At 37.9% G+C, this 12,759-nt stretch overlaps 1 protein-coding gene across 2 annotated transcripts in view; it reads left to right on the top strand.

Annotated features, from left to right (window-relative positions):
• The window catches only part of Cntn3 (contactin 3), a 374,705-nt gene that overhangs the window by 260,641 nt on the left and 101,305 nt on the right, over positions 1 to 12,759 (top strand). For both annotated transcript variants that reach the window (XM_026788227.1, XM_026788228.1), the window contains 3 exons: positions 2,850 to 2,986; positions 4,449 to 4,578; positions 8,304 to 8,454. In XM_026788227.1, the coding sequence (XP_026644028.1) occupies positions 2,850 to 2,986; positions 4,449 to 4,578; positions 8,304 to 8,454 (418 nt within the window). The remainder of the gene's footprint in view (positions 1 to 2,849; positions 2,987 to 4,448; positions 4,579 to 8,303; positions 8,455 to 12,759) is intronic.

Raw genomic sequence — 12,759 nt, 5'->3', positions numbered from 1 at the left:
ATTCCTGTATGTCAGTGGCTGTAAGTTGGTGGCAGGTTATGGAAATAATGGTAGTGTTGTTGTTGCTGTTGTTGTTGGTGGTGGTGGTGATGCTGATGATCATGGTGGTGGTGATAATCATGGTGGTAGCAGTGGTGAGGGTGGTGGTGGTTGTGGTGATGATCATGGTGGTGGTGTGATGATCATGGTGGCCATGCCTGAGCAGCTGAATCCCCTACTCCCCCACACAAGGGAAATTTCTCATACCCTAAATTATCTTACTCTTTCTGTTCATATACTCCTCAAACACAGCACGCTCATGGTGTGGGAAGTCCTTCTGTATATGTGTTGCTTCTGTTAGTTAATAAAGAAACTGCTTTAAGGCAATGGCTTAACAGAATATAGGCAGACTGTAAGATTATATATAGAGAGGGGTGGGGAGAGGAAGGGAGGGAGGGAGATGGACTAGTTTAGGAGGTAATAGCTAGCCAATAAGAAGCTAGAGCTAGTAGGCCAAGTGGTTTCTTTGTGGTTATTTCTGACCTGGGCATCCAGGAATGAACAGGCAGTCTCCTAAAACACAGTCAGAAGTGACACATGTGAGAAAATTTCCGACTTGTTAAATCAGTGGTTCTCAATCTTCCTATTGCTGCAACACCAGAATATAGTTCCTTATGTTATGGTGACCACAAAAAACAAAAAACAAATTATTTTTTTTTGCTACTTCACAACTATAATTTTGCTATTATTATACATCAAATATAAGTATCTGATATGCAGATAGTTTTAGGCAACCTCTGTAAAAGAGTCTTTGGATCCCCCCTAAGAGTCAAGACCCACAGGTTGAGAATGGCTGTGTTTACTGTTTCAGTGCTTTTAACTCTATGCACCATAATCCCTGTCCACAAAGGAACCATATGCACCCCCACCCCTGAAAACATGTCTAAAGCTAAAATGACATTTAAGTCCTTAACCTCAAGCCATGGCTCACTTTCTCTCTCTCTCTCTCTCTCTCTCTCTCTCTCTCTCTCTCTCTCTCTTTTTAAATCTTTTCTGCTTGGCTCTTTTCTCCTCTTTCTACCTATTAATTGTCACTACAGTCACAAGGTGGTTGCCATCAAAGAGCAGCACACAAGGTGCTCCCATCTTTCTGTTCATAAAAACCATTTCCTAATCCCTTGCACAGCTGTCCATCCCTAATGTCCTCAGTAGCAAGGGAAAATAGGCTTAGACAAGAGCCTCCCTTTGGAACAGTCCTCCCTGATTTCACAGACAAGATGAACTGAGAGAAAATTAGAAGAGCAGCATGACAGACTGATGATACTTAGGTTGTAAGGAAGAATGGACATTAATGCACAAGAGGAAACCGATAGCAGGAGCTATACTTAGTTCTTTCTGTAAATAATGTTTTATGCACTTAAGAAATAAATTATAAGTAAATGACACAGAGAGCATAATGGAAGGTGTCCCACAATTTTACCTTAAAATTATATCATAGCATCAGTAAGTGTCATGTAGCTCTTTGGTGACTTTTCTAATATTCCATGTAACATGGTGTGATAGATAATTTGAATTTCAAGTTATGGTTAAGGGAGAAAATTCATGATTAATGTGGGAATTTTAGTCTCAGGATTGGTTTGGAAAACCAACATATTCTTCTATTCTGCAAAGATGACTATTAGAATATTTGAATTACCCATGAAGATTCCCACTGGAGACTCAGGCCATGGTCAGCAGTTTCTGTTCCAGTGTAGCTGTAGTATCCTTCTGGGTGGCTCTGATAATTCCTAAAAGTAGAAAATGAGTTTTTATATAAAATAAGTGGAGTCATTTAGGATTAACTGTGTTTCATATAGGAAAAAAAAAACATTATACAACAAAAACAAAAAATCTAAGGAGCCATGGTTTCCTTTCAATTACTTTGGAAAAAATAAAAACAATTCTAGGAGACAGAAAGAAAAAAACAAATCTTCCTGTGGTTGCAATTAAACTGAAATAGATAAACTGCTGCTCCATATGGAGGAAGCAAATGCAGATCCCGAAGCACACATCCCATGCATAATGCAATGTGCAACCTCTAAGAGCTCTCACCTCCCAGGTTTGGATCTGAAATGCAAGCAGGGACTGCAGGGTCTGGGCTATTCATGTGTTGAGTGGCTTCCATTGGAAGTGGTGTGTCACTTTCATCTGCAAAACTGCAGTTTCCAGGTGCCTCGCAAAACATAAGTGGAATTCATTAATTTTGATCCAACTGATTTGCATACATAATTTGAAGTTGCTTCAATTACATCTTTTTTTCTGATAAAAGATCTCAATTCATATTAAGGACACTTAATCTACCTTTGGGTACTTTCATTTTTATGCACAGAGAGTTATGTATGTTGTTCATTAGTTTGTATTTAATTGAGAGTTTTTTCTAACTCAAAGTAAATATTTTTCCTTAGCAATAGATGTTTCTTTCCTATGGATATTAATATTTAGCTCATCATTAAGACCAATAGCTGTTGTCATTGACTTGGAAGTTGTCATGAGATATGATCTTAATGTTTCAAATATACTTGAGGAAAGTTGTTTTCTGTACCTGCATCACTATCTATTAATAGAGTTCCGAAGAGTATAATCTAGAAATAAGGAATTTGAAAATAGGAATATCCAAATGAAGTTGGCTGAAGAGAATAATATGTTGCAACATAGTCATTAAATCTAGAAATGTTATTTAGCTACTCAGTGAACAAAGCATAATTCTAGTCTCGCCCATGTTAATCCATGACTTGCACTCTGATTCTTGTTTATAAGCCATTTATTTTTTTATTTAATATATGATTTGAATTTTTTGTCTTTCTGTTATCTATTTTTTCCCTCAACTATAGCAAAACCTCATTGGGTTCAACTTATAAGAGATGTGGAAATAGCTGTGGAGGACAGTCTTTATTGGGAATGCCGGGCAAGTGGGAAGCCCAAACCTTCCTACCGATGGCTGAAAAATGGAGATGCCTTGGTACTGGAGGTGAGGTGATACACCTGCTTGTCCAACTCTTCCTGTCTTTTTTCAATGTCTGCTTCCTTTAGCTTGTAGAAATCAGGTCTCAGGAGAAGGCTCAGTGACCCAACTGTTTGCCTTACCTGAGTTGAATTCTCTCCAGCCATGTTGAAAACAATGCTGAGTATGAGGGTAAATGCTTGTGATTCTGGGGCTAGGTAGATAGAAATATATGGATATCTGTCAGTGTAAGACTCTATCTTACAGACAAGAAAGGGGAATAGATTGCAGCTGAGGAATACCCAGGGTTGTCCTTTGCTTCCTTGAACCCATATGCATGGGTGTCCACACAAATCTATACACACACACAAGAAGGCAGCTTAGCTCCTAGTATCAAAGAACAGGGTTTCTACAGAAGCAATTAAAATAGGAAATGAAAAGAATTTATTTTAGTATACAATTTCAATATTTATAATGAGGAAAGTATGATGGGAAGTTATAACAGCAGAAATCAGGAAGCAGAAGCCTAGAGCAAGGACTAGAACCTAAGCAAATATCACCTTCAAGTACTAACCTCCAGCACATCTCACCTGTCACAGCAAGGCCAAAGATTCCAGTTTCATAGCCTTCTCATGTTCAGTCACAAGAGCCTGCAGAAGGCATTTGCCATGCATATCACAACATGGGGAAATCATGTAAAATCAATATAAAATCAATCATCCAGTCTTTTAATGGGATTTCCTCTCTGTTGCAATTCAAGGTGAATTGATTATTGTGCGCTGATAAAATAGTATTAATATAAACAGTGATTTGCGGTATCTGTGTTAGAGAAAGCTTTACTTTAATCCAACATCGAATTTAGTTTCCTTTTCCTGTTTTATACCTTGGTTTGTCGTCTAGAGAATAAATAAATCTGTTAGTTGGCTGCCTTCATAGATGAGTGTTTGTTTTCTCATTCACTTCCTCTCTCCAGCCTTGTCATATCTATTTCTGTGCTTGTGTGTACTAAGTCAATTGTGTAACTTTATGTTTCTCTATATGACCATCATACTTGGGGAAAAGAAAAACTTGGTAAGTATGTGGGTTTCCTAGCACTCTATTAGCACTTTTTTCAATGCACTGAATTTATAATGTCTTAAGCTTACATGATTTTAAAAATAAATTGTGATGAAAAATTGTTCTACCTCCCAGGATGGAAGTCAACCTCCCAGTACATTTTCTCACAGTCTGAATCATTAAGCATAGTTGAAAATGAAATGGGTGCTGCACTTCACCTTTAGTTTTGATAATTATTTTCTGATTTTTTACTTGTATATTTGAAGCATCTTTTTTTTCCATTTCAAAGACGAAAAGGTTACCTCTCAGGTCAGGCTGCCTAGCAGTCAGAGGAAAATAGCAGCATCTTTTATGTGATTGAAATGACAGTCAGCAGTGTTTATTTTAATCCTAAAATTTTATTTATCTGCAAGAAATGTTATTTTCAATCCAGGAGAGAATACAGATAGAAAATGGTGCACTTACGATATCAAACCTCAATGTGACAGACTCTGGAATGTTCCAGTGTATAGCAGAAAACAAGCATGGGCTCATCTATTCCAGTGCTGAGCTCAAAGTTGTAGGTAAGACTAACTTTTTATGCATTTAATCTTACCTTTTTCTCTTTAACTTCCATTGTTACCAGAATGTAAAATATTGAGGTTTTTTTATATTCTATTTTACCACCTAATAGAACACACAATATTGTTTTATATTCAGTGTTTCTAATTAGAGAATATACTAGTCTCCTAGGACCTAGGAGATGAAGGCAGGAGGATTGGCACAAAGTTGAGGTCAGACTGCGTCATGTAGGGAGTGACAGGCATTTTACCAAGCAACCTGAGCTAAGAATAAGACTCTGTCTAAAAAACAAACAAACAACAACAATCAACAATCAAGTCAAGCCAAAACAAGTGTATTTAAAATGATGTCAAAGAAAAAGCAGCCATAGCGACCAGAATTAAGTTCCAAAGTTGAATTAAACCAAGAGAAGATGTTCCTTCACATCTAATGGATGATTACCCAGCCACAGTGTCCTAGAGTAAGAAATGCTCCTTATCAGGATTCTAGTGTTCTCTACTGCTGGTCCACAAAAGCAAATGAGAAATATTTGATTCAGAAGGTGTTTTGGTCTTCATGAATCCCATTTGGAGGTCCAGATATGGGGTGTATTGAAGATGTAATTAACCAACGATCCCCTATTTATTTGAGATTATGGCTTTTTACTTCTTCCTGCCCTTGAGGTCTGAGAAAAGGAAAAAAATTATTTTGCAGTGTTTAGGGTGTTTATACAAAGAGCAATGGGATGGCACATGACTGAAACTACAGTAGTAACTTGGCAGCTTGGCAGAAATACAGAAAGGAAGGAGGGAAATGCAGAAAAAATAAAGGACTCATTGTTTCCAGAAATTAAGACGGAATATTTGGATTTAGGCATAACTTGAACCAGAACTCAATGATCACAATTATTTTCAGTTTCCAAGGAATACCTCCCAATTTACTGAGTTTATTACCACAGTCCATTCAGGAGGAGGAAACATGACTGTCTTGTTTGTTTAAACGCAAGTGTCACTGCTACATCCTTGGCCCCGTAAACCCTTATTTGTGCTGTTGTCCATTATTGATTTGGTGCAGATGAGATGATGATTATGAGGTCCCTTTATCCAAGTCAGTGGCGTTCAGCTTAAGAATGCTTTCACTCTGGGGCATACTTTGAAATATTTGAGGGTAGATTTTGTTGTTTTAACTAGGGTTTGGGGAAAGGATGGAAGTCCTATATACTATAGCCACCATAGTAGAGGCTAGTGAGGCTGTCAAATATTCTACAATGGGTGAGAGAGCCACTCACAGCAAATGATTATGCAGTACTGAATGACAAGAGATGTTGAAGAAGCCAAGATTAAAAGAGAAGAAATCTCTGGTCTCTGACGTCTGAAGGTTGGGAATGATTCATGTATATCAGGATGACTGCCAGGATTGTCAGGATTGTCAGTGAAAATCTGCCTCTTGTTAGCTGTGACAGACAAGTAAGATGTTACAGCAAAAGCAGGAGAGGTTCCACACAGATAAAAGTTGAAACGTATGCTTCTGTAGAAAGAAAACTTGCAGAGTCATAGTCTAATTCCTCTTTCAATAAGAAAGATTCTTACCTAGGATGGTGCAAGATTGTTATATGAGAAAGTAAAAGAAAAAGATGTGTAAATTAAAAAGTGTGTTCAGATATAGATTCTTGTGGTTTTACTAAAAATTTTTTATAGGATTTGAATTTACAAGGCCAACTCAGAATGCGTCTCTTTTTATTTAATTAAATGATAATTATGTCATTTCCCTCTCCTCCTTTCTAGCCTCCAATGTGCTTCCCTGCCATAAGCTCCCTTCAAAATACACTGCCTCCTCTTTCTTAACTGTTGTTGTTACATATACATATACACAAATAAAAATGAATACAATCTGCTGAGTCTGTCTTGTGTCACCTACATATATGTGACCACTTATTATTTCACAACCAACCATGAGGCTTAGACTTGAGAAAGACTAATTCTCCCTCTCTTGGCAGTTGTTTATTGTTCTTCATATAGGAGTGAGGCCTCATGAGATTTCCTGATTTCTAATGACAGGTTAACTGTTGGTGGAATTGTTAAAGTCTTATTTAAGCAGTCATGTTGATGAGATTTCATGGATGCAGCTTTCCTGCCACAGCTAGAAGGCACAATCTCACAGAAGATTTCCTGGTCCACTGGATCTTATAGTATGTCTGCCCACTCTTCCATGAGGGCAGTAGTTGAACAACCATATACTCAATCACATAATATCTATAATTATTATAAAATGCCTATGTGCCAAATAGTTTATTTCCACTGGGACTTGCCAAAGCATAGAACATTAGAAGCCAGGCAGGTAGAGGCTGCAGAAATGGCTCAGCATTGAGAGAAGTTGCTGCTTTTGCATAGATGTTGGTTCCATACCCAGAACCTGCATGGTAGATAATTGCCTGGTGAATAGTCAGTTCCAGGGTACCTAACTCCATTTTATGTGGCCTCTATAGGCACTGCACATATGTGGTATACTAACATACTTTTAGGCAAAACGGTAAAACACATAAAATAAAAAATTAAATACTATTTTAAAAAAGAAAAGAAAAAAATCTAGGTGTCGTTGCTCACACCTGTTATCCCAGCAACTGGTATTCTAGGTAAGAGCATTGTGAGTGGAGGCCAGCTAGAGAAGGGGGCCCTGTCTTAAATTAAAAAGGAAAGAACATTTCTATATTTGGGGAGATAATCGGGTTCCTCACCTTCTTTATACATGTGTAGTAAAAGGAATTGTGACTTTCTGTAGTAGGGAGACCACTTGTTCATTTCATAGCTGCCCAGACTCCTGAAATAACCAAACACAAACTGTATTCATTAAATCCCTGCTTGCCCCATTAGCTCTAGCTTCTTATTGGATAACTCTTACATATTAATTTAACCCATCTCCATTAATCTGTGTATCCCTACATGGCAGTGGCTTACTGGCAAAATTTCAGCATGTCTGTTTCTGGCGGTAGCTCCATGGCTTCTCTATGACTCCGCCCTTCTTTCTCTCTACATTCAGTTTAGTTTTCCCCCACCTAGCTCTGTTCTACCCTATCAGGCCAAGCCACTTTCTTTATTAACCAATGGCATTCACAAAGGGGAAATCCCATATGAACTTTCTGATGAGCACATCTTTTCATTTCAATGATATCTTACACCTCACTATGTAACCCAAAAGTTGACATCTTAGTCTTTTCTATGAAGCACAGTGTTTTCTGCACATTATGGTATTTAATGTGTTACTACATCCTTGAAAATTACATCTGTGTTTTTGTGGTGCCACCTGATGAAAAATTAGTTAATAACTAAGCTTTCTTTCTAAGACATTTGGCCAGCTCCCTCTGAGTGGCAGATCCTCACTAGATGCTATGACCTAAGGACCAATAGAGACCAAATTAGTCATGATGGAACAAATTTGCCTAAGTTTGCTTGCTAAATAGTTTCCTTTAATAAACTCATGATTGAATTATTTTACATCTCACAGTGAACATTAAAAGAATCTTCATGGGGAACACTGAGGTGTAGACCTTGAACTGATACATAATAGCACAAATTAATTTTTCAACACTGCTTTCATGTGTATGACACATATCAAATCAAACATCAACATCTCCTGTACCATGCAGAATCGGAAAACACTGATACAGTGAGCCTTTCAAACCACAGGGATTTAAGAAAACACCCATTCTCATTAAATTAACAATCCATTTCTCTCTCCACCCCTTCTTTAGCTTCTGCTCCAGATTTTTCAAGGAATCCTATGAAAACATTGGTTCAGGTGCAAGTGGGCAGTTTGGTGATCTTGGATTGTAAACCCAGAGCCTCTCCAAGGGCAATTTCTTTCTGGAAAAAAGGAGACACCATGGTGCGGGAACAGTCAAGGTATTCTATCCTACAAAACACTGTTTTGCTTGCTTCTTCTTTACTGGATCAATCAGCAAAATAGGTTTTCAGTATAAAATGTACACAGTATAAAAAACTTAAGCATAACGCAGAATATAGTGTATTTACAAATCAGAACACTACTAATTTTGTCTTTACTACTCTCATTACACTATTAATTGTGCTTTTAAACCTTTCTGTTCATAAAATGTTTGCTTTGGCAAGGACAGTCTTCTGTGGGCCTCTGGGGACACTCAGCCAGAAGGATTAAGGAATGCAGGGCCCATATGTGAGACTACATCCCAAAATAAGAGAGGATGGTAAAATGACCTGTTCAAGGGAAATGAACATGTTGTTTTCTTCTACTTTGGGATAATTTAGCTGTTCCTGAATTTAAATTAAGCAAATGCTTTCTTCATTTTCTCATTACAACATTGGAATGCAGGGATAGAATGAAGCTTAATTAAATACCTGGATTCTACACCTGCTTTGTCTGGGGTTGTGTGTTCACTGCATTTTCCTGGCTCTATGAAGTATTCTCACATCTCTGTGTCTTATTTCTTTATTTGTTAGGGGGATGATGGTTAACAGTTATTGCCTCATGTCGAGAAGCCTGTTATGAAGATGAAATGTATGAATATTCATAAAGCATGCTGATCAATACCTGCCAGAGATTTAGCGTGTATAGTTGCTGCTATTGCTATTGATGAAATGCTTGCTTCTTGCCAGAAATTACCTGCAGAGCTTGTGATAGCTGAGCAATAGGTGCATAGGGCTCATGTTCTTGCCCTAGAAACCTGTGGCTTTGTTGTGTTAACTTGTGTATTAGTTACATTTCTTGTGGCTGATCTGAAAAAAAGCAACTTAAAAAAGAGGTGTTTATTTTGATTTATAGTTTGAGGTTTGAATGTGCAGCCCATCAAAAAGAGGAGAGCGTAGTGGCTGCAGCAGCTGCTCAAATTGTGTTCCCAGTCAAGAAACAGAAAGACTTCTCGGTTTCTTTTCTCCTCTTCAACAGCTCCAAGATCCCATCCCATTGAGTAGTACTGTTCACATTTAGAGTGGCTCTTCCCACCTCAACCCAACCTAGAAACTCCAACAAAGACCTGTCTTCCAGTTGGTTCTAGATCCTGTAAAGTTGAAGGACAGAATTACCTACATAACTGACAAAATGAAATTAAATAAGGAATTCAAGTTGCCAGTTTGTCAAGATTTTTTTTTTAAATTCATTCACTTGTGTGTGAGTATATGTGGATGTCTGAAAGGAGAAACAGGAAGAGAGAGAAGGAGGTAGGGAGGGAGGGAGAGTAGGAGGGAGGAAGGAGAGGAGGGAAGGAGAAAGAGAGACACAGAGAGAGAACATATGTGCCTCTCTGCTCCTGTGACATCTTGTGGCAACCAGTTATCTCCTTTGACCATGTAAGTTCTGGTGACGAAAATACTGTCAAGTGTGGTGGCAGTGAGCTAACTCACTGAACCATGTTGCCTGTGCTGATTTGTCAAGTTTAAAATAGATGAACCTATATAATCAACTTCAGTAGAAGCAACAAATCAGCTGGGCTTTTGAATTAAATGAAAAGAAAGGAAAGACAAAATAATGGCTAGAGAGATGTGATCATCAAGGAAGCAGATTAGAGCCAAAGCAGAAATGGACCTTGCAGTGGGTTGATGCTTTGAAGACTACAAGATACAGAGATCCTGTCATCATCCTGTCATCATGCTATGGAACAGGTTTCCACCCCTGACAGTCTGGGTAAGCCCAAATGATTCTTGGGTCTTCAGTAGGAATGCAATCCTGTCACCACCTTACCTCCACTTTAGCCAATGAGGCCTATGTTGGTTTTTTAGGTTGGGGACTTACATTTGTAGTAATAGATTGTAGCAAAGATAGGAAACCTCATACAGAGCTCTACAAGCTGATCTACTTCTGAATATTCTTTTAACTAACGAGGAATCAAACACAAGAGCAGAACCGCTGGGATTTTTTTCAGTGCCAGATTTTGTACAGGAGTCTAGCATCTTGGGGATGGGCTCAGGCTTTTTCAATCACAGAATTACAAACATTACTTTGGGGAATGGGAGGACATTGAACAAGTGGTAAAATCGTCTGCCATGGTCCATAGATTTCCTTTTCTTAAACTACAACAGAACCTTGCTGCAAATGAACAGCTTTTGGTTTACAGGTCTGGAGGTATTGTCCTAAGAGTCCATAAAATCGCACAAGCTTTAATTGTTCCTTTATATAATAGAAGACATCTTTATTAAGACACAAATGCAGATGAATAATGCAAACTCTAAAGTGGGTTTGTCCAAAACAAGCCAACCACACAGGTTAAGCAGAAAGAGAACGTGATTAATTGGCTTGGAGTTGGATTTTGTAAACATGCTTAAACAAGTACAGTTTATACTTGGTTTTGACCTTAAGATCTCCAATATAACTATATAATTCAAGGCCTCCTATGTAACTAACTAAATCTTTTGGTTACGCACATAAATCCTAGAGTGATTCTTTTCCAAGGGCTTCAGTTCTTTGCACAATAGTAAGCCCACTTGTCCTCACAGCAGAATATATCCTAGTCAGAGGTCTATAATCTTAATTGTAAATGGGGATTAAAAAGATTAAGAGATTTAGCCACAGGCACCTAAGAAGAGATTTACCCTGCACATTGTACAATGGTGGTCTGGAAAGAGTGTAAGTTTGGAACGAAAACAGAAATTTACAACTTGCCTGCTAGTTCAATTGTGTGACTCCTCTCAACTTTTGTTTTCCTTACCTATTGGAATAGGCACTACCCATGCATTATAAATTTACAGTGATATAATTGTTTAACACACACATTATGATTGTAGATATGTTGAATAGTAAGAGTGAGTTTGTATTACATGTGCAATTTTATAAGAAATTATAACTATAAAAGGTTTTATTTCTCTGTGTATTGGTTGAGTTTTCATTGCATGGCTATGCTTTATAAGGGTAGTCATTCCAGGCTAGGCTCACTCCGTGGAGACACAGGCACTTGGTTTGTTGCTTACTTCACCATCAGCTGCTGAGTGACAGCTCTAGGATGAGCAGGAAGAAGGTATAAATATGGGTACACGTCTCCTTTTTAAAGGACTTTCCTGAAGTCCCATCTGGTACTTCTCTTTTACCTAACCAATCATAAATTCCCTTGGCTCCAATAACAGCCAAAGAAGCTGGGTAGTAAGTTGTATTTAGGTATAGTTATTACATGGGATCATGTTCCATGACAATTATAGAGTCTGCTTTTCAGGAGAAAGAGATCAAGATCAATGGTTACTGCTCTGTCAGAGTCTAGAGAAAGAAAATGTCAGTTCCCCATGAAGGCAAGCTACTGGCAGCAAAAAAACCTCTTACCTAATCTTTACTTGTTTAATTACTTACTTTGAGGTACTGTAAATAGAAACTAGGGACTGAATCATCCATGATAGTCAAGACCTGTATCACTAAGCACATCTCAGCCAGCAAATAAATTTCTATTAAGCAAATAATCTATAATTAAAGTGTCAGTTAAAGTCTACATTAGATTTTTAAAAGGTAAGATTAGGACTTGTATTAATTATATGGAATGATGAATATGACTAAAAATCATACAATATATTTATATAATTCTATATACCCAGTTTGTCAGATTTTGCATATCAGTAAAGTACTAGCTTTAGAATTATTAATCAAACTTGAAAATTGAATCAAAGTTTGTGAGACCCCATAAACTAAAAAGTCATTTTGAAGTGACAGCTTGTTGTAAAGAGGCCGCTTATTTGTTTCCAGGCTGCCTGGCAGTTCACACAGAAACTATATTATTTAAATCACTGCTTGGTCCATTAGCTCTAGCTTCTTATTGGCTAGTTCTTACATATTAATTTCACCCATCTCCATTAATCTGTGTATCACCATGTAGCTATACTGGCTAAAGATCCGGCGTCTGACTCTGGCAGGGCTACGTGACTTCTACCTTATGCCTCCTTCTTTTTCTCAGCATTCAGTTTAGTTTTCCCCACCTACCTCTATTTCCTGCACAGGCCCAGTTTTTGTATGTGTTTTACTGATTTTTATTGAGCTCTACATTTTTCTCTGCTCCTCTCCCTGCCTCTCCCCTCACCTTCAACTCTCCCCCAAGGTCCTCATGCTCTCAATTTTCTCAGGAGATCTTGTCTTTTTCTACTTCCCAGGTAGATTAGATCTGTGTATGACTCTGGGACTGTGATTTGTGGGTTGATTTTCTTTGTTTTATGTGTAAAAACTACTTATGTGTGAGATCATGTGATAATTGTCTTTCTGAGTCT

This window comes from Microtus ochrogaster, unplaced genomic scaffold (assembly GCF_000317375.1).
Source record: "Microtus ochrogaster isolate Prairie Vole_2 unplaced genomic scaffold, MicOch1.0 UNK1, whole genome shotgun sequence".
Taxonomy (NCBI): domain Eukaryota; kingdom Metazoa; phylum Chordata; class Mammalia; order Rodentia; family Cricetidae; genus Microtus; species Microtus ochrogaster.
The sequence above is the reverse complement of the archived record's forward strand: the minus strand, read 5'-3'. Positions and strand labels throughout refer to the sequence as shown.